The sequence below is a fragment of the Thamnophis sirtalis genome, unplaced genomic scaffold (assembly GCF_051295495.1).
Source record: "Thamnophis sirtalis isolate CommonGarterSnake01/CBP01778 unplaced genomic scaffold, rThaSir2_p1.2 scaffold_6, whole genome shotgun sequence".
NCBI classification, from domain to species: Eukaryota; Metazoa; Chordata; class Lepidosauria; order Squamata; family Natricidae; genus Thamnophis; species Thamnophis sirtalis.
This window is the reverse complement of record NW_028261386.1, coordinates 90,752,054-90,773,828: the sequence shown is the minus strand read 5'-3', so window position 1 is coordinate 90,773,828 and position 21,775 is coordinate 90,752,054. Positions and strand designations below refer to the sequence as shown.

Below are 21,775 nucleotides of genomic sequence, written 5' to 3'. Positions count from 1 at the left end.
GGTTCAGCCGAATCGGTCCAAACCATTAGGAACCCACCACTGGTAGGAGGGTCACATATGCCAGTGTAATTGGGGCCACACTACTGAAAGCACTGAGCCCCCATCATACCTCCTCTTTCCCACTCCCATACACCTTTGATGCATGCTAATATTTTTCCTCAACATTATTAACCAGATCCAGATATTGCCTTTCTGATTACTGTAGCTGAAAGAAGAATATAGTCCTTTACGGCAGTTTGTTTAGTGACCTTTCTGAGATATGGCAGCGCTGATAAAAGTGATTTATGACAGTTTTTCACACTTACAACCCTTGCAGCAACCTCATGGTCACATGATCATAATTCAGATGCTTGGCAACTGACTCATATTTATGACGCTTGCAGTGTCCTGGGGTCATGTAATCCCCTCTTGTGGCTTCCTGACCAACAAAGTCAAGGGGGAAGCCAGATTCACTTAACAACTGTGTTACTAACTTAATGACTGCAGTGATTTGCTTAGCAACTGTGGCAAGATAGGTCATAAAATGGGCAAAACTCACTTAACAACTGCTTCATTTAGCAAGAGAAATTTTGGGCTCAATTATATTCATAAGTCAAGGACTACCTGTTTGCAAGCATATACATTAAACATTTTACAGTAAATGCACATTTTAAGCTTTCATTATTTATGGAATGGACTTTAATTTACAAAAGTCATATGCCTACAGTATTTGGTTGTAAATGTGGTTATTCTGACTATTATACCCTCGAAGATGTTACTCAGTCTGGATAATAATTTGTCACGTGTCTCCTTGGCTTTGAATGAGCTTTCTATCTATGGGCATGACTGCTTTAAGCTTTCTTCTGATGCTAACATTAATACTACCTGAACTTTTAGTGAGATCAGGGCCAACATGGTTTAATTATTTTGATCAGAGGCTAGCTTTTTTATATCAAATTTGGTTTGTCTTTCTGTTGATTTTTCATGAAACAGAGCTCAGGATCTAACCAGTGTACTGATGTTACATGGAATTCTCTGTTTCTAGGAGACAGATGAACTAATTTGACTCTTTTAAACTTGATGATGTGCTTTATCTTCAAATTCCTTTTTGCAGAACAATTTTTGTTGATTGACAGACAGCCTTAAATAGTGTTCTTCTGTTGCAGAGTTTGTTCTGACCAGTCTTGTTGCTATGCATATCCAGTACCGTCTTCTTCCTCTCTTGACATTTAGCAATAAAGAGACTCAGCAGAATTCAGTCATTCTCCTCCAGATATTATCCCAACACTCAGGCAACCAGGTACATATTTTCTTAATACCATTGGCCTTTGGATCGCTTATGAGATGAAAAGCATTTTGTGATAGGACAAATATTCCAACAGGCATGCTTCCTATAGCTATATGGCAGGAAGTGTTCACAATTTATGTTATTCAGATATATATTAGTCCTTTTGATATTGTAATTCATAGAATTTTATTGGGGAGATGGGAGAGTGTCCAGTTAAATGGGTTTTTATTCATAACCTTTCTGTATTTTTCTACTATAATTCAGTCTCCCTAACTGAGATGGAACCTTTTTCTTCTATTTTCCTTATTACTCAGATATTCAGCATGGTTTACCATATTTTCGGAGTATAAGATGCACCTTTTTACCTCAAAAAAGAGGCTGAAAATCTGGGTGCATCTTATACACTGAATGCAGCATTTTTTGCCTCCCGAAACCCCGCCCCCTTAACCAAAATGGCCGTGCATAGCCTTTAGGAGGCTTTCAGAGTGGTCCTGGGTGGGCAGAAATGAGCGAAAAACAGGCCATTTTTTGCTCAATTTTGTCTCCAGCCCCCAGGAGTATAAGCCTCCTAAGGACTATGGATGCCCCTTTTTTGACAAAAAATGGGCCTATTTTTGCAAAAAACGGACCATTTTTGGGAGGTCTGCAGAGTGCAAAACTTTTTTTTAAAATTTGCCTCTTCAAAATCTTGGTGTGACTTATACTCTGAAAAATACGATACTTGGTTCCGCACTATATTTTATCTTTAGATTGGTAGGGTACCTTCTTTAACTTTACTTGCCTATCAGTTTCCTTGCAAATAAAGAATATTTCTTATTAAAAATGTACCTATGTTTGTAGGTTAATAGCTCTATCCTTCCTGCTGCTCTTATTTAGATCCTTTATGTCTCCCAGTTTCCGCCCAGGGGTGGGTTTCAAAAATTGTTCGAACCTACTCTGTGGGCGTGGCTTCCTTTGTGGGAGTGGCTTGCTGCCCATGTGACCGGATGGGAGTGGCTTGCCACCCATGTGCCCGGATGGGAGTGGCCTGCCACCCATGTGACCTGGTGGGAGTGGCCAAGACGATGTTATTACTAGATATTACTAATTACTAGATATTATTAATATTACTAGATCATTATTAATGCGTAGATAACTGTGGGACATTACACACACCCCCACCCCACCCCCCCCACACACACAAACTATGACAGTGCTAGGAAAACACCAAAAAAATAAGAATCCCCCCCCCCAAAAAAAACTGCCAATGAAACCAGTTTTTTTTCCTAAGCCTAAGGACAGGAAAGACAAAGTCACTGGAATAAAAACCATCAAGGCTATGTGGAAAATTATAAAGGACAGGCGCTCACAGAACCATCAACCACCTCAGAATTACCTAAACAAGGAGGGTGAAACACACTGCCTTGCAACAAACCTGGCCTGCCCATAGAAAAGCAGCCACTTTGAGACACATAAACCTGGTCTGAACACTTAAAAGCAACATATTGCATCACAAATAAAACATTTGCAAAAAGGAATAACATTTCTTGTAATAAACATTCTATAAACAATAAATAAATAAAAATTCCCTAAAATAATTAAAAACTACTATGTTCAGAGAACACCAAAGGACCCCACAGTCCTCTCCCTCCTTATCTTTTTCTTTTTTGTCCTAACTTTCTCCTCCTTCCCCCACAACCCCACTCCCTTCTAGCACTGATGATGTTACCAAACTAGGAGTGCTGGAGAGGAGCTCTCACAGGGCGAAGAGCTTCCCGCTACAGGCACAATCTATCTGCAGCCATAAATGACTGCAAGCAGCAGCTTCAGGCACCTGCTCGCAGCTGACAGTTGCGTTTGGGAGCGGAGGTGGTGGCAGCAGAAGCGGGCACAGACGGGATGTCCCCACTTGCTGAGTAGAATGAGGTGGCGGGGATGCGTTGTTTCACGGCGCCCCAAGCGCAGGTTCCTCTGAATGCAGCCCATTCCCCCTCCGAAGAAGACTGTTTTCTTTTTAAAAACGCCTCTGCAGATGATCTTGAAAACCTGTGAGGTTGCTTTGGGAGGGGGAAGACAGGCAGCATTCCCCCACCCCATCCCTGGTTGCCTGCAGCCTCGGAACCTTCCGCAACTTGCACAGTAAAGGCAATTAAGAACTTCTCTCGCTTGTGAGATTTTCTTTACTGTGCAAAGGCTTGCTTTAAGGCTGCAGGCTCCCAGGGAGGGGGGCAGCGGGAAATGCTGCCCATCTGTCCCCTTCCAAAGCAACCTTGCAGGTTTTCAAGATCATGTGGAGAGGCGTTTTTTAAAAAGAAAATCCTGAAAAGCCACAAGATTTGGACAGATGGGCAGCTGGTCTTTTTTTTTGGGGGGGGGGAATCCCCAGAACCAGGAGCACAACCCGCCGGTTCCTCTGAGTGCAGCCCATTCCCTCTCCCAAGAAGACCATTTTCTTTTTTAAAATGCCTCTGCAGACGATCTTGAAAACCTGCGAGGTTGCTTTGGGAGGGGGAAGACAGGCAGCATTCCCCCACCCCATTTCTGGTTGTCTGCAGCCTCGGAGCCTTCCGCAACTTGCACAGTAAAGGCAATTAAGAACTTATCTCGTTCATGATATTTTCTTTACTGTGCAAAGGCTTGCTTTAAGGCTGCAGGCTCCTTGGCTGCAGGCACCCAGGGAGGGGGGCAGGGGGAAATGCTACCCATCTGTCCCCTTCCAAAGCAACCTTGCAGGTTTTCAAGATCATCCGGAGAGGCGTTTTTTAAAAAGAAAAACCCTGCAGGCACCCAGCGACAGGGGCCAGGAGTGGTACCGGCATTCCAGAAGTTAATTACTTCCGGGTTCACCGACGATCCGGTTCATGCGAACCGGGAGGAACCCACCCCTGTTTCCGCCTGAGTTTTTTTTTCAAATTGACAAATAAATTAATGGCAGAACTCCTTTTTGTTGGATTCATGATCAGTTTTAGTCATTACTACTGCACAGTTAGTCCTCGACTTACAACAGCTCATTTAGTGACCATTCAGAGTTACAATGGCACTGAAATGTGTCTTACAACCAACAACTATTGCAATATTCCCATGGTCACATGATCAACATTTAGACATTTAGCAACTGACTCAGATTTACGACAGTTGCAATGTCACAGGGTCATGTGATCCCTTTTGGCGATCTTCTGACAAGCAAAGTCAACGGGGCGAGCCAGACTCACTTAACAACTGGGTTACTAACTTAACAACTGCAGTGATTCACGTAACAACCGTTGGAAGAAAGGTAATAAAATGGGGTAAAACTCACTTAAGAAATGTCTCACTTAACAGAAATGTTGGGCTCAATTGTGGTCATAAATCGAGGACTACTAGTAGTGGAAAAAGCTATCCATGAGTGGAGAAAACCTTGAATGAATGGTATTCAGTGGAAGTATTTATATTGCTGTTTATTGATTTAACTACCTGTAAGGATAGCACCATTCACTGGCTTTTTAAATTGTTAACAATTTAATAATGGCAGTTTCCGCCCCCCCCCTTGCCCCAAACTGGGTATTATTGCGTGGAGATGTTCTGCCCCCCTCCCTGCCTGTGATGATATTGGGCAACCTTAGCTCTTTGGTGCAACATTACTTGGCACCTGCAGCTGTATTTATATCAATTTTGTACATTTGGGTTTATCCTGTGCAGATTATTGACAAAGTGTTCTTACTGTATTTTAAGTGCTGCTTTGATCTTTGCAGGATGCCCTGATGTCTGATGAGATGCTGCAAACTTTGGGGGAACTGTTGGTTACCAGGAGAACAGACCCAGTAATTGTTGGCCATTTGGCTTGCCTCATCAAAAATCTCAGCCTTTCTAAAAACATACAGGCAAGTCTCAAGTAGTTTTGCATATTGATCCAAATATTCAATTCACAATTCAGCCAACTGAGTCATATTATTATATGAAAATATTAAGTGTATGCTGAATTCTCAGCAGATATTTTCGGTAGCATACAGGGAATTGATATGTTTTTATGCATTTACACTGGGTTTTTTTTAATTGAACATTTTCAAGATGTTATTTTTAAGAGTCAGTTCTTGACTTTAAAAGACACTCATGTTCCACTGTAAGGAAATATTATGACCATTTTATACACTGTTCTCTACCCTACACATTCAAATATGAATACTCATACAGAGAGAGGGGGGGAGAGGGGGAGAGGGAGAGAGAAACAAATCCTTTTTGTTCAAGCATGTTATTATCACAGGTTTGTCTTCTTTAGTACAGACAGCAAGCAGGAAACTAGGAATTTATTTTACCTTCAAAAACTTTATTTATTGCTCAATAAAGCAGTAGCACTACAGGTAGTCCTCGACTTACTTACAACCACAATTGAGGCCAAAATTTATGTTGCTAAGTGAACAATTTGTTAAGTGCATTTTGCCCCATTTTATGACTTTTCTTGCCACATTTGTTAAGTGAATCCTTGCAGTTGTTAGTAACATGGTTGTTAAGTGAATCTGGCTTTCTCATTGATCTTGCTTGTCAGAAAGTTGACAAAGGGGATCACATGACCCCGGGACACTGCAACCGTCATAAATATGAACTAGTTGTCAAGCATCCAAATGTAAATCACATGACCATGGGAATGCTGCAATGGTCATAAGTGTTAAAAGTGGTCACTTTTTTCAGTGCCGTTGTAACTTTAAATGGTCTCTAAATGAACTGTTGTAAGTCAATAACTACATGTAGAACTTCAGTTTCACTATCCTCACTATCATAAAATCCTAAAGCTATTTCCTACAGATATTTTAAACCAGATTTATTCTTATTAACTTATTTATTGCTATTCAGATTGCCTTTCTCATTTGTATTCTATTTTGGAATACTAGCACTTTACATTGTTGCATCTTTACACATTGTCTTTGTTGCATAATTCTTTCCCCTTTCCTCTGGGTTCCTCAGCGCTTCAACTACCCTTCTTCATTGTCCCATGTTGTTTTCTCTCCCATAGACTTCCTTCCTTCCTTCCTTCCTTCCTTCCTTCCTTCCTTCCTTCCTTCCTTCCTTCCTTCCTTCCTTCCTTCTGACACAGCTGCAGTTTTTAGGCTAGCTCACATGCCATCTCTTAACAGTAGTTGGAAATGCTTCTAGAAAAATTGTGAATAAATCCGAGAGGAAAGAATTTGACACACATAGAGTCACATTTTCCCATAGACCTGCATGGAAAGGAAGAGTTTGCATCGTCCAGATGTAATGCAACTTTCCTTCCACAATGATGATGGTCATATAATTTGTGAGTGTAGTCTCTAGAGTGTTTACAAAAGAAGCACATGAAGAGAGGAGAGAAGCAGCTAACATAAATACACAAGCCCAGATTTCATATCATATAAAGTGTCTGGAATCATTTACACAATGCCTAAAAAATTATAGGTTCAATGCTCTGTAGCTATCTCTGGACATTGCTTTCCAAAGGCATGATATTGATAAAAGGTTTACCTCTAGTTTCCATATCTGGTCCTCTAACATTCATTTAATAGAATTGATTTATACAGGAAATATAGTCCATCCCCCACACCATATATTGGCCCTAGTACCCTTAAGAACATTATGCCACAGCCATCACTTTGAAATGCACGTAGAAAGATACTAGAAGTCAATTTAGAATTCAGATTAAAAGGACAATGTGCTTATTTCTTTTTCTTGTTGCTGTAGTTTGAATGAACTACTGTATTTTTCGGAGTATAATATGCACCTTTTTCCCTCCTAAAAGAGGGTGAAAATTTGGGTGTGTCTTATACACTGAATGTAGCCCCACCCACCCACCGGCCCCAACCCTTTGGCCTCTGCTCCCAGCAATTTATCTTCTTGCAGCAAACGGGGGCTTGTGGAGGCTGCAATAGGCTATAGCAATAGCAATAGCAATAGCAATAGCAGTAGACTTATATACCGCTTCATAGGCCTTTCAGGCCTCTCTAAGCGGTTTACAGAGAGTCAGCATATTGCCCCCAACAATCTGGGTCCTCATTTTACCCACCTCGGAAGGATGGAAGGCTGAGTCAACCCTGAGCCGGTGAGATTTGAACCGCTGACCTGCTGATCTAGCAGTAGCCTGCAGTGCTGCATTTAACCACTGCGCCACCTTGGCTCTTATAGCAATCCCTGCAGCCTGAAACAGCTGATGATTGGGAAAAATTGAAAGTGAAACTTGCTGTTTGCTCCACCAGGCAAACTGGGAAGCAGAGGCAGTTATTTTTTTCTTGTGCTAATCAGGCTGTTTGCTGAAAGGAGGTAAGTCAATAATTATAAATACCTATATAATATTCAAATTATTAGACTTATTTTTTAAAGATTGCTTTATTATTGTTCTAGACAGCTTAACAAAATGAAGAAGCTTTTTAAAATAAATGCTTGATCTGAAGAGTCCCACTGCTATTGTATCTTCTTTTAAATAGCAGAGAATAATGTATACTTCCAGAAAGCCACATCAATTTTAACAGTATCTGTACAAGTATTGTCTGAAATGTAACACTACAAACAGTGTATATTATCTGTACTATTTGCTGTTAGTTGCAAGGAAGGAAATTGCTGAGCGGCAGAGGCAGATATTTTTCTTTTGTTTTCCTCCCCAAAAGCTAGGTGCGTCTTATACTCAGAATATACGGTAATTACAGTGTACTGTGAACTGTATTACGGTCACCCCATATTGATCTCAAATTTGGCTACTGCTATCACTGTGGAATGGATTTCTGTAATGGACATTATAGCAACCACTGGAAAATCTATAGCAATGGATTTTGCAGATGCTAAATTTCCCGAGGAGCCCATTGTGTAGAGACTTGTTAAAGCTGATCAAATTTGGGAAACTGTTTGAAAATCCTTATGATGCTTAAAAAAATGGTTTTGTTTTACAATGAAAAATGACGGAGTATCAGAGTACTAAATACATTTTGCAATGTAATAGTTCTTATTTAAACAACATATATAGAAGGAAAGAGAGTTTACATTAGCAAACAGTGTACCTGCCTGCATGCTTCCTTATGTTAATCTCTCCACCTATTTTTATAAAATGTTGTAGGTTTCCTCAAATCTGCTTTCTGGAGTTCATGAGTACCAAATGTAAGATGGGCCTAAAAGCATTGGAGATCTCTTCTCGTATTTAGAACTAATAATAGAATTTGGAGGCAATTTATGCCACAAATGTTTTAAGAAAGAAATCAATGCAATCACAATTAGTTACTGCATACCTAAGGATCTCTTGTATGATATTATCTATTCCCCATCCTGCATCCTTCTACCTGACTCTGAAATTAATTCAGTGTTGACTGGGGCAGAAGTAAATTTGATTTTCGAATGAATTTGATATATGCCATAAAACTGCCATGTTTATTTTTTTATTCATGATGCTAATTTTTATAGCTTGAAAGAGTTTGCCAGACTGAAACAGTACCCTTTCTGTGTGATTTACAGAAAATCGTAGAAAGCCCATGCATCGAAGGCCTTCTTCAGGCTCTCCACAGTGCCCACTTACTAGAAGATTCCCTTTTCTACATGATATCTTGTCTTGCTGAATTGGTGAAGCATGGTAAGGGGGGCTTTAATTCTGCTGCATAGATGTGTAAGCCTTTTTTTCTGGCATTGAACATTGATATTGATGTAAGTTTTGATCTCCTGTATATATCCTGTTTCCCTGAAAATAAGACCTCCCTGAATAATAAACTCAATATGGCTTTTTGAGCGCATGTGCCAAAATAAGCCCTCCCCAAAAAATAAGCCCTCCATAAAAATATTGTAACACAGCAGCAGCCATGAGGTGACCATGCTCGCCATCTCCTGCACCTCAAAAATAATAAGACCTCCCCGAAAATAAGGCCAAGTGCTTATTTCAGAAGTCAAAAGAAAATAAGATCCATGCAGATGACAATCTGTTTTATTGGAAACCTGTGAGAAGCCAAATACTTGGGGTAGAAATATAAATAAGATAAGATGTAGGATAAGACAACCTTTATTGAATTAAATAAAATAGAAACATATTTAAATAGGGGAGCTATCTTGGTATAGTGATTAAGGCACCAGGATAAAAACTGGCAGACTGTAAGATCTACTCCCCACCTCGGGCACAAAGCCAACTGGGTGACCTTGATACACACACACTCAGCACCAGGAAGGAGGCAACAGCTAACCACTTCTGAAATCTTGCCAAGAAAACTGCAGGGATTATTCCAGGCAATTGCCAGGAATCAGCAATAACTTGAAGAAATTAATAAATAAAGAAAACATAATTTAAATAGATTTTCATCTCTATATACAGAAGGCATCAATTCTAATCTCAACAAACTCAGATTTCAATCACTAACAAAATATTTAAATTACCAAATATTTCTAAAGTGCTTCCTGGATTTAAAAGGAAAACCATAATATTCTTTTGGGGATACTTTTTTTTCTGAGTATCTTTTCTCAGTGTTTTATCCTTGGCTTACAGCAGTTCATTTAGTGACCATTCAAAGTTACAATGGCACTGAAAAAGTGACTTATGACCATTTTTCACAGTTACGACCTTTGCAGCCTCTCCATGATCATGTGATCAAAAGTCAGATGCTTGGCAGCTGGTTGATATTTATGACCATTGCTGTGTCACAGGATCATGTAATCCCCATTTGTGACCTTCTGACAAGCAGAGTCAATGGAGAAGCCAGATTCACTTAACAACCGGGTTACTAACTTATCAATTGCAGTGATTCACTTAACAACTGAGGCAAGAAAGGTCATAAAATGGGGTAAAACTCACTTAACAAATATCTGACTTAAAAGAAATTTTGGGCTGAATTGTGGTTGTAAGTCAATGACTACAAAGGTGGGTTGCGGCCGGTTTGGCCGAACCAGTAGTGGCAGCAGCGGGAAGCTCCGCCCACCGTTCCAGACACTTCTGAGCATGTGCAGAAGTGTTGCGAGCACAAATGAACCAGTAGTAAATCTCGGCACTTCCCATTGCTTCCTGCAAGATCACTGATTGTGAAGTTATTCCAGGTCGCTCACAAGAAGGTGTAATTGCAGAGCAACTTGCAACTTTCCCTGCTGACTTCCCTATTGACTTTGCTTATGAGAAGGGTAGGAAAGGTTGCAAATGGTGCCCATGTGATCATTATAAGTGGAAGCCAAGCGTCCAGATTGTGATCACATAACCACAAAGGTGTTGGGATGGCTGGAACTTTGAGGACCAGTCACAAATACCACTTATTCAGCAGTGTCATAACATCAAAAAGTCATGAAGGAATGGTCATTATACAAGAGCTATCTGTAAGATCCAGCGGTTGCTCAAATCAGTATTATCTAAAGTCAAGTTAGCATCCTTGGAGATGAGCTATTTCACCATGGGCAAATTCCATCAAGTAATTCCTCTGTCAAATCATAGGACATATTCTACCAAATTTTGAATTAGTCAGATGCCACGTTAATTACTGGGGTTGATTCCACATTTTGAGAGAGAGGTTACAGAAATTGGAACTGGAAGGGCAATAAAGTAAGTCTTACGAGACAACTGGGTGTGGCCCCTTTTGTGAAGAGATGCCTGAGAGAAGTGTGATAGCCTTTCTCAAGTACATTAATGGATGCTGCAGAGGAGTTCAAGGCCTATTGTTTATCACTCTAGAATGTGAGACATGGAACAACGTTCCTAAGTTCCTGTTCCTAAGTTCCTGCTCCTAAGTACAGTTTCTGTCAGGACCTCTCCATTAAATAATCAGGAAAGAAGACCATGAGATTCCATGTGTAGAGATCAAGTGTACTTTTACTAATGATAAATGATTAAAGGCATAGTGTAGCGAAGTCTGATTATTTAGGCACGAAAACGATGGATATATAGAAAAGCCCATTCCCCACCCCTTGGCATCACAGTTACAGTCCAATCATAATTCTCTCAAGTGTCAGGTGTGAGATAACTTCAAAAGGCATCACGAAGATGGAATGTCGGTGCCGTTAGTCCTGGCGGGAATCTCCCACACATGCGTAGTCCGATAGGCAGCTGAACTCCAGAACCTTCCTCCAGCACAATGAGTAACCCCTCCCAAATACCATGCCCACCCTCCCCGTTTCATGGCAGCCAAAGCAACAGCAAAGCAGAGACTGACTGGAAACCATTTAAATGTTAGGAAAAGCTTATTCTTGATAAGTCCAATTGAACAATGATACCAGTTACTGAGGGAGATGGTGAGCACCCTTTGCTGAATGTGTATAAGAAAAGGCTATGCTTCCTTCTGTTCGGGTTGTTTTAATTTCTCCACCGATTGTGATTTGGGAGGCCTAACAAGTATTTGACTCTGTGGTTCAATATATTTATTTCAAATGTTCTACAGTCTTTTCTCTGTTCTGTTGGGGTCTGTTTATTTGTCTCTTAATTTCTAATTAAATCTTTCTTTCTACTATTAGAAGGAGCCACAGCACATATTGTAGCATTGATGGATGAACCATTGATAAATCATTTGGTGAAATTAGCTAATCAGGTGGAACAAACTGAGCTTTCATTCCAAGCTGCCTTTATGATCAAGCACTTCATAAGACATGGTATGTATCAATAGGGAGTCTGATATTTATATTTCAGCCTAATGAAAATATAAATTCAAATTCAAGTGATGAAAGGTGTAGGGTTAAAAAAAGCTGCCCTGAGTCTCTCAGGAATAGGGCGGCATACAAATTGAATAAATCCAATCTAAATCCAAAAGAGGACAACAGCTTGAACCTTGAGGTTCAAAAATCCTTTTATTGATATCATTCTCAGACCATAATGGGATTCTTAAAGCCTTATTAAATGAATGAATTACAGGTAGATGATCATCTATTTTCCTATGATATACTAATAATGTAAATCTAATTGACATCAGGCAGGTATTTTGCGCCTGACCACACTTGGCATCCTTGCCTGGAGCCCTTATTCTTCTAATGTAAACATGAAAATTTGTTTTGAGAGAGTGAAGCAAATGGGTCTAACACAGCAATTAAACATTTTGCGCCATCATAATAGAATCTTCCATAAGGAAACAAATCCTATTAAATATGCTATCACTGCTCAAATATTATTAGATTTACTGCTGCAAACTGAAGTGATACTTAATTTGAAAAATATTTGCGGCATGAAGCTTCTTTAAACTCCCTCTCCTAAAATAATGCATTTATTATTACACATACACAACAGTAATTGTGTCTAGAAGACAATTACTACACAATTATGCAGTATTATTATCGCTGTGCTTTAATTTCAAAGTAGATGACGCTCTTTAGGAGATTTAGCACTTGTATTTTTATTTCACAAAATAAAACTTAAAATGAATTAGGGCTGAAGCTCGGAGCTCTGCTTGCTGTAATGCATGGCTTTATAGTAAACTACATTCATAAATTTGCATTATTAAAATATGCTTAGCTTAACAAATTAGTAACTGGAAAAGCAAGCAGGAGCAGCCATCACAGAAGGACATTGTTGTTTTGATTTAATAGCGCAGTGTAACTAATGGATTCTGTTCTGTATTTTTTTTCTGTTCTCCATATCCATTGCGTAGAGGAGATAGTCTCTCTATTAAAAACTCACCTGAACCAGGTTCAGCAATATCTGATGAAGTATCTTCTTCACCGGGAGAGTCGTTTTCAGCATTTGGGCATAACCACTCTCTGTGCATTACAGAAAGGTATGGACTGATATGATTTTAAAAATCCCAATAAGTCTTTCAAATTAAATAAATAAATTAAATAATGGTCCAAATTCCCGTATTTTTCAGCGTATAAGACACACCTTTTTTCCTCAAAAAAGAGGCTGAAAATCTGGGTGCGTCTTATACATCGAATACAGCATTTTTTGCCTCCGGAAGCCTCGCCCCTTCACCAAAATGGCTGTGCATACTCTCATAGAAGCTTTCAGAGATCTCCTGGGGGCTGGGGAGGGCATAAATGAGCAAATAAATGGGCCGTTTTTTGCCCTCCCCCAGCCCCTAGCAGCACTCTATAAGCCTCCATAAGGCTATGCATGCAATTTTTTTGACAAAAAAACGGGCCCATTTTCACAAAAAATGGGCCGTTTGTTGCTCGTTTTTGCCCCCCCCCAGGAGCACTCTGCAAACTCCCCCAAGGCTATCATGCCTTTTTAAAGAAAAAAATGGGCCGGTTTTCATGAAAAATGGGCCATTTTTGGGAGGTTTGCACAGTGCAAAACCTTTTTTTTCTCTTTTGGAAAGCTCTTTACCTGATTGATGAGAATTAGTACATTGATCAAGTGCTGTGCCAGCAGAAACAGCTACCTATCTACTATATTTCTCTCTATCTATATTTCTCTCTCTCTATCCCTCTACCTACCTACCTACACACTTACTCTCTCTCTACCTACCTACTGTATTTCTCTCTCTGTCTCTCTATCCCTCTACCTACCTACCTACTTTCTCTCTCTCCCTACCTATCTAATATATTTCTCTCTCTCTCTCTCCCTTTATCTACTTACCTACCTACCTATCTCTCTCTCCCCCTACCTATGTTCTCTCTCTCTCTCTCTCACTCTATTTCTCTCTATCCCTCTACCTATCTACCTACCTACCTACCTACCTACCCCCCCTCTCTATTTCTCTCTCTCTATTCCTTTATCTATCTACCTACCTAACTACTCTCTTTCTCCCTCCCTCCCTATTGTGTTTCTTTCTCTTTCTCTCCCTTTATCTACCTACCTACTTTTTTTAAAAAAATTGCCTCTTCATAACCTTGGTGCATCTTATATTCTGAAAAGTACAGTAAATCTCAGGTGTTTTATGCGGTGTCTAACATAAGAACTAGGCTCACTAGATTTTACTAGGATTTGAATCCTTACTGCTTCTACCATAGAAATGTACAGTAAATAAACTCCAGCTTTATAAATTTCTGATTAATCTCTTTTCACTGATATTTTCATCAGACTTGTATAGAAGTTCATTCTCATTGTCACATATTTTATACTTCTAAAAATTATTTTTAGGAAAGAAGCATCAATAATTTCATGATTCTACTTTCCTGAATTTTCCCCAACTATTTTTATTGGCAGCAGTAAAGAACTCAAGGTGTACCCTTATAGGATATTGGTTGGGGAAGACTCAAGAGAGTGAAATCAAGCTAAATAGAATCACCAACAGTGCAATCTATCAGAGATCCAGCTAGAAGGAACGTCAGAGAGTTATTTCTGACAGAGGTCCAAAGAGAAGCTTGGATCATTATAAGAGGAGTAGAACCCTTATGGTTGAACAGCTGAAAGTAGAAGGCTGACGGATGGATCATGAGACACATGATAATGCCTGAATGTTTGTCATATTTCTGACTGAGAAATATAGAAACAGGTTCTCTTGAGGCTTGTTGAACATATGCATGATGTATAAGAAATGGGAATATACATGGATTTCTTAACAGGATCTTGAAAAATCATAACATCAAAGCAGGTTTTAAACATAAATAATTTAAAGTTAGCCTATATTTCATGGCGTTACTAGAATTTTATAGATCAAATGTAAATCCTTAGACAATACCATCAATCCAATGTGAAATAAATTTATAGACAAGTGTAAAAGGTTGTACCTTCTCACATGAAAAGTTCTGCAGTTTAATATCTGAACATCTTTTGTCTTATATGAAGATCCAGACTTTTTGGCAGCATTCAGTAACAGTGAACTGAAAAAGCACCTTGATGAAATCTGTCAACAAACTGAAATGATGCAAGAGCTTCTCAGTGTTGCTATTGGACATATGGAGGCATGAGAGACACTTCCAGCCTGTACATCATTAGTCAGAATAGAGATCATTAGCCTCTGAATAGGCACCTGAGCTAAGATATTGGAATCTCGGGTTTAACAAAGCATCCACAATACACAACAGCTACATACATAAATTATGATGTCTATTATTTGGGTAGAAATGAAAGGGACATTTTCCCCCTCACAAGGCATGTAAACAGAATCCATTGAAAATGATTGGGTTTGTGATTATATCAAAAATATGCCACTGTTGTCTTATCTAAGATGACTGATTCACATATAACTCTTCATTATTTTAATGCATTCATGGAGCAGTCTTATAGCAATAGCACCTATATGCTGCTTCACAGTGCTATACAGGCATCTTTAAGTGGTTTACAGAGTCAGCATATTGCTCCCAACAACCTGGATCCTCATTTTCCCCACCATGGAAGGATGGAAGGCTGAGTCAACCTTGAGTCTGGTGAGACCTGAACTGCCAAACTGTTGGGAGCCAGTGATCTGTTCTGACCTAGGCTTCCTGATTCAGTAAAAAGCACACAATTAGGTCCAAAAGCCTTCTTTTTATTTCAAAGGACTGAATTATATTCATTCACAGCCCGTAATGAGTCCCAAATAGTTGTAAAGAGTTCTACAGTAGGCTGCCAAAGTCCTATGGGATAAGGCTGATAAGCACCCACCTTTATCTTCTTTGAAAAAGCTGCCAAAGACTTAATTGGCAAGCTTGGCAAGGCCACACAGAGCAAAGAGTCAAAACAGAGCTTCAGAAGGTAAACTGACCAGCATGAACCAAGTTGCTTCCTGCAAAGGCTCATGTGCCTTTGCTCCTCCTTTATGTCCTATGGGAGGGGCCAATCACCTCCAAGCCTTACTCCCGAGTCACCCCTTCTGTCTTAACTGTTCTTGCCTTCTGGCAGCTCTGCGCGCACACTGGGAACAGGGGGAGCCTGATCCTCTGCCTCATTGCTGTCCATCTCTGGAGGCAGCACATAACTTCCAGATGGCCCTTGCCACATTACTGCCTCCAATGCAGAGCCCTTGTCCAAGACTTCCCCAGACTCCAGGACTGGCCCATGTTTCTCTCCAACCTCCTCACTGTCCGACTCTACTGTCAGCTCCGCAGGCCACCGATGAAGCACAACAGATCAACCAAAGTAGCCTGCAGTACTGCATTCTAACCACTGCGCTACCGTGCTCTTATTGTTCTACTATACAAATGCAAGACATGGACCATCTAAACATAGTTCTGTCATACAGATGTTGCAATTTTAACACCATCCTTGCTGATCTGCAGATCTCTGTAGATGCATATAAACTTGCCCTAGAATACACTGTGGCAATATTCTTATTTTAATAAACTGAAATTGGATTGTTTTAAGAGCTTTGAAATGGAGGGGGGGATCTCCGCTAGCAAATAATTATGTGTAGGTTTCCAAGATAAATTTGTGAAGCTTTTATTAAAAGAACCATTGGACTTACCTGAAGGGTCGTTTTCAGGGCGCTGCGAAGGAGAGTCCAAGCAAGGTTAAATACAGCCAAACTGCCCAGAACTGAATTGAAACTTTAAGCCACGCCTCTGGTGCTGAATATCTCCAGATTTTTTCAATGAAAACATGGAATTGTTGCACGCTGAGAAGTCCAACATGGGATCAACAAGAAACACAACCGGAACAAGTCCAACTGGAACATCCAAGGAAACAAACGCAATAACAGTGGAGCCAGACCCCAGGGTGGGGTGGACTCTCCTTCGCAGCGCCCTGAAAATGACCCTTCAGGTAAGTCAATGGTCCTTTTCCAGGGCGCTGCTCAGGAGAGTCCAAGCAAGGGACATTCCCAAGCTAAATGTCACTAGGGCGGGAAGCAGAAGCAGACAGGGTCTCTCTGCTGGAATGAATACCCTGCAGAACACGCCTCCCAAAGGCCCCTTCCACTGAAGCAAACTTGTCCAACTTGTAATTCCGCACAAACGGAGATAAGGAAGTCCATGTGGCTGCTCTGCAAATCTCCTCAATGGGAGCCCGCGTCGCCCAGGCCGTGGTGGTGGCAGCATTTCTGGTGGAATGCGTCATGATGCGACTGGGTACCGGCCAAGACTGCAGAACATGAGCGAGGGCGATGCAAGCCCTAAGCCAACCGCCAATCGTAGAAGGAAGGATACAAATAGTGACTCGGAACGTCGAAAACTGGCCGTACGTTTGATGTACCTGCGTAGCATCCTGCGTACATCCAGCTTGTGCCAGCGCTCCTTGCGAGGATGCCTCGGATGTGGACAGAAGTCAGGGAGGATGACCTCCTGGGCTCGGTGGAACCAGGAATTAATTTTAGATACGAAGGAAGGATCCAGTCTGAGGACCACTCTGTCCTGGTGAATCAAACACAAGTCCTCACAAACAGACAAGGCAGCCAGCTCAGAGATACATCTGGCCGAAGTGATGGCAATAAGAAAAACGGTCTTAAATGTCAGGTGTTTCAAACTGGCCTATCGGATAGGCTCGAACGGAGGCTTGACCAGAACCCGCAAAACCACATTAAGGTCCCAAGTCGGGTATCTGTGAACCATCGGGGGACTCAGGTTAGTCGCCCCCCCTGAGAAAACTGTGAATGGTGGGATGACGACCGAGAGAATACTGACCTACAGGGGCCAGGATGGTGAAAAGTGCAGCCACCTGTCAAGGCCGTCTTGCAGAAAGTCCAGAATGACAGGAACTGAAGCCGAAGAAGCCGAAACACCTCTGGAAGAACACCAGTCAACGAAAGCTCTCCAGGTAGCATCATAGATCTGGGTCATGGAAGGGCGATGTGACGCCTGGATGGTGCCGATCACCTTGGTGGAAAGGTTGTCCTTGCTCAAGAGATCCCTCTCAAGTGCCAGACGGCTAGTTATAGCCACTGGGGCTCCGGATGTTGAAGGGCCCCCTGGCAGAGAGAGATCTCGTGTGGAGGAATCCGCCATGGGTCTTGGACAGAAAGACTCACCAGATCGGCAAACCAGGTCCTCGTGGGGCAAAAGGGAGCTACCAGAAGGACCTCCGCTGCCTCCGCTGATGACTCGGGGAAGCAGAGGCAATGGTGGAAAGGCGTAGAGCAGCCCCTGTGGCCAAGGGCAATGCAGAGCATTCACCCCCTCGGCCCTTGGGTCTTGAAACCTGGTGAAAAACCTGGGAAGATGAGAGTTGGCCACTGTGGCGAACAGATCCATCTGGGGGCAACCGAACTTCTGAACTATGTGCTGGAACAGTTGTGGGTGCAGGCATCACTCCAAGTGGTCGACAGTCGCCCTGCTCAACCAATCCGCCTGGGTGTTCGCCGTGCCGGAGATGTGCTCCGCCTGTATGGACAACAGATGGATCTCTGCCCACCGACCTAGGTCGTCGGCTTCTGACATCAAGGATCTGGACCGTGTGCCCCCCTGGCGGTTGATGTGCGCCTTCGTCGTGACGTCTGTCAGCACCCTCAAGTGACAACCCTGAATGCCAGTCTGAAACTGAATCAGGGCCAACCGGACCACCCTCAGCTCCAGCCAGTTGATGCTGTGCGATGCCTCAGCCAAGGACCACCTGCCCTGATCTATCTGGTTGTGGAAGTGAGCCCCCCAACCGTACAGGCTGGCGTCTATCGTGATGGTGAGCCAGGTCGGTTCCCTGAACGGAGACCCCTTCTTCAGGGCTGGAGACAACCGCCACCTGAGCGAGCAACGCACCGTCATGGAGACTGGTATGAGCCTTGGCGAGCTGCTCTCATTGGCCCTCTGGTAAGGAACTAGGAACCACTGGAGGGGACGAGAGTGAAGACATGCCCACGAAATGATGGACAGGCACGAGATCATCTTGCCTAGGAGTTGCGGTAGCTGAACGACCTTGGCTCAAGGAGATTGCTGTACCTGCATGATCTTTCCCTGAGGCTTGCCACCCACTCCGGTGAGAGGAAGACCTGGCAGGCGATGGTGTCGATGACGGCCCCTAGATGTTGAAGCCTGGTTGTTGGGCGAAGGTGGCTCTTTTCCAAGTTAATGGAAAACCCGTGACTTCGAAGAACATGCATCGTGTAATGCAGGTCTCTGACCGCCTGCTGGGGGGATGACGACTGGATGAGCACATCGTCCAGGTAGCAGTACAGCTGCACCAGTCGCAACCTGAGGAAAGCTGCCACAGCTCCGAGGACCTTCATAAATGTCCTGGAGGCCGATGACAGACGGAACGGCAGGGCCCGATACTGGTAGTGCTGACCGGCATAAGTGAATCTCAGGTATCGACGGTGGGCTTTGTGGATGGGTACGTGGAGGTAGGCCTCTTTTAGGTCTATGGAGGTCAAGATGTCTCCTGGCCTGATGCAGCCCAGGATAGACTGTAGGGACTGCATCTTGAACCTCCGATAGGTGATATGATAATTTAACCTTTTTAGATCTAGGATCCCCCTCCATTCTCCGGAGTTTTTGGGGACCAGAAACAGGATGGAGTAGAACCCTGTCTCTTCCTGACCAGCTGGAACTGGCTCTATGGCCCTGATCTCCCTGAGATGACTTACTTCCGGTTCCATCAGAGACCTTTTGACTGGACACGAGGGAACGGGACACCTGATGAAATGACGGGGAGGAAGAGAGAGGAACTCTAAGGTGAGACCCAGCTGGATCGTTTGTAAGACCCACTGGTCCGACATGACCTGCTCCCATTGGGGTGAAACAACTGGACACCCGACAGTCACGTATACCTTCTGAACGGACGGGAACTAGATCCCCCCCCCCTGAAAAGGACGTCTGGAGTAGTACTGTTGGCGACTCCTGTCCCGAAAGGACTGACGGTTCTGTGACCTGTCAGCCTGCTGGTTGAAAGGCCGATGCGATGGAGCGGAACTGGAAGAAGGCTCTGTGTTCCAAAATGGCTGCCTCCTGTAGGAGTAGAAGCCCTTCTTGTCGGATTTCTTAGTAACCAACAGCATCACCTTCTTTTTGTCCTTATTTTCAACCAGGACTGGATCCAGGACCTCCCCGAAAAGCTTGTCCCCAACTTCTATTTGGAACACATGTCCACGTTCCAGTGCCTCATCCACAAGAGACGCCTGGTTGTTACATTGGAAGCCAGAGCCCGAGAAGCGAACTTAGCCACACTGAGGGTGGCATCGGCTGAATACTCCGTGGCTGCCATTATTTTCTTAATCTCTTGCCTCAACTTGGTATCCTTAACCGGAACCCTCGCCATTAACTGCCTCAACCAAAGGAGGGTGGCCCTGGAAAGAAAGGAAGCCGAGGCGGATGTCTTAATCGCCCATGCAGCCGCCTGGTGCATCTTATGACAGGCAATTTCAGATTTCTTATCCTCAGCTTTAAGGCCATCCAAGAGATCAGGCGGAAGCACTGACGTCAAGGTAAGGGCCGCTACCAGAGGATCAATAGGTGGCAACTTAAGAAAATCCTCCAGGCTGGCATCCACAGTGTACAGCCTACTCGGGGTAGCCATGGTAGCTGGCTGGGCCCATTGTTTCTGAACCAAATTAAGAAAAGGTTTGGGAATAGGAATGATCTCCTGGGCTGAGACAGGTTCCTCAAACAAATCCCCAGATAAATCATCTAGATCAGCAGGGGCCTGAACAGGTGGAGTGGACCCCATCCGGGTAGCCAGCTTGGCCTTGTCCAAAATGGTTTTGAAATTGGTAATGTTAAATAGCCCTGAAGATGTGGGCTTTTGAGCCGTAACACCTTCCTCCCCCGAGAATTCAGCCTCCTGAATAGGAAGAATGTCCTCCCCCTCCTCCCAGTCCGAATCCTCGGAACCCGAAGAAGAATGGGGGGTATGCAAGGTACGTGAGGGAGATGCGACCCTGGGAACTGGCTGGGGCTCTAGATGTTTAGTCTTGCGGGAGCGTTTGCCCTTGTGCAACATGCCCGCTTCGATGCCCTGGGAAATGGCCCTGTTAATAACCTCCTGCACCTCAACTGAAAGGTAAGGCCCTAGATCCTCCATGGGGCGAGCCCTGGGTTTGGGCCTGGGAGGTGGATGTTGAGGGGCCAAGGGTCCTGGAACAGGGCCTTCCTCCAGATCCGAAGGGCAAGTGAAAAGATCAGCCTGATCTACCATTGAAGGCCCTGGAGACACAGCCCTAGACATGGAGGCCGTGGGTGAAAACTCCCGGCCCTCATCCTCACTGTCTGGAACAGACCTTGGCTGGGCTGGAGGAACCTCCATAGCGGGCTCCGCAGGAGATACCGAAAGAGAGGATTGTGCTTGGTGCTGGGCCTTGGAGAACTGCTTCTCAAGAGCTTTTTGGCGACGCAATGCGTTCTTGTCTGGCCCTGATCCCTGCTTAGGCCCGGGCCTGGAGTATGGTTTGGAGACCCTGATGGCCTCCCTGGCAGCCATACTGGCCTGCCTGGAGAAAGCCCTGGAAGGACCCCCTGCCTGGGTGGAGTACTCAGGAACCTGCTCAGCCATATGGCAAACTGTGGCCTAATTGATAACCAGGGGCTACTTCCACTCACCACCTTGCAAAGCCCTGCAGACCAAACAGATGCTCAGAAGAGACGTGGGGGGTTGCAGCACCAATATCCAGCCACTTGGATTTAAGTGTGAGCATTAACAGCTCCCAGCGCTTACAGGAATAAAGGTTCATGACCAGTGGTCCCAATCCTTGCCGCTCAGGTGAGAAGGACACGAGCCAAATTGCCAGCTAGCCGGACAAAGAAGGCAACACGTGGCTCCTGCCATGAGTCAGACTGCAGGCAGCTGTGGCACACAGTGTAATTAGAAACCGAAACTGCAAATTGCTCCAAAATAGCGGGTGGAAGTGACTAGCTAATTTAAAACTTGCTGCCAAA

At 43.4% G+C, this 21,775-nt stretch overlaps 1 protein-coding gene across 7 annotated transcripts in view; it reads left to right on the top strand.

Moving 5' to 3' along the window:
- The window catches only part of LOC106555141 (uncharacterized), a 52,762-nt gene that overhangs the window by 15,651 nt on the left and 15,336 nt on the right, over positions 1 to 21,775 (top strand). For 5 of the 7 annotated variants that reach the window (XM_087718400.1, XM_087718399.1, XM_087718398.1 and 2 more), the window contains 6 exons: positions 1,146 to 1,279; positions 4,978 to 5,106; positions 8,690 to 8,804; positions 11,645 to 11,779; positions 12,769 to 12,894; positions 14,850 to 15,036. In XM_087718400.1, coding sequence (XP_087574526.1) covers positions 1,146 to 1,279; positions 4,978 to 5,106; positions 8,690 to 8,804; positions 11,645 to 11,779; positions 12,769 to 12,894; positions 14,850 to 14,971 — 761 coding nt within the window. In that variant the 3' untranslated portion in view covers positions 14,972 to 15,036. Of the gene's footprint in view, positions 1 to 1,145; positions 1,280 to 4,977; positions 5,107 to 8,689; positions 8,805 to 11,644; positions 11,780 to 12,768; positions 12,895 to 14,849; positions 15,037 to 21,775 lie in introns of those variants that run through there. The other 2 variants (XM_087718401.1, XM_087718403.1) reach the window with 2 other exon arrangements.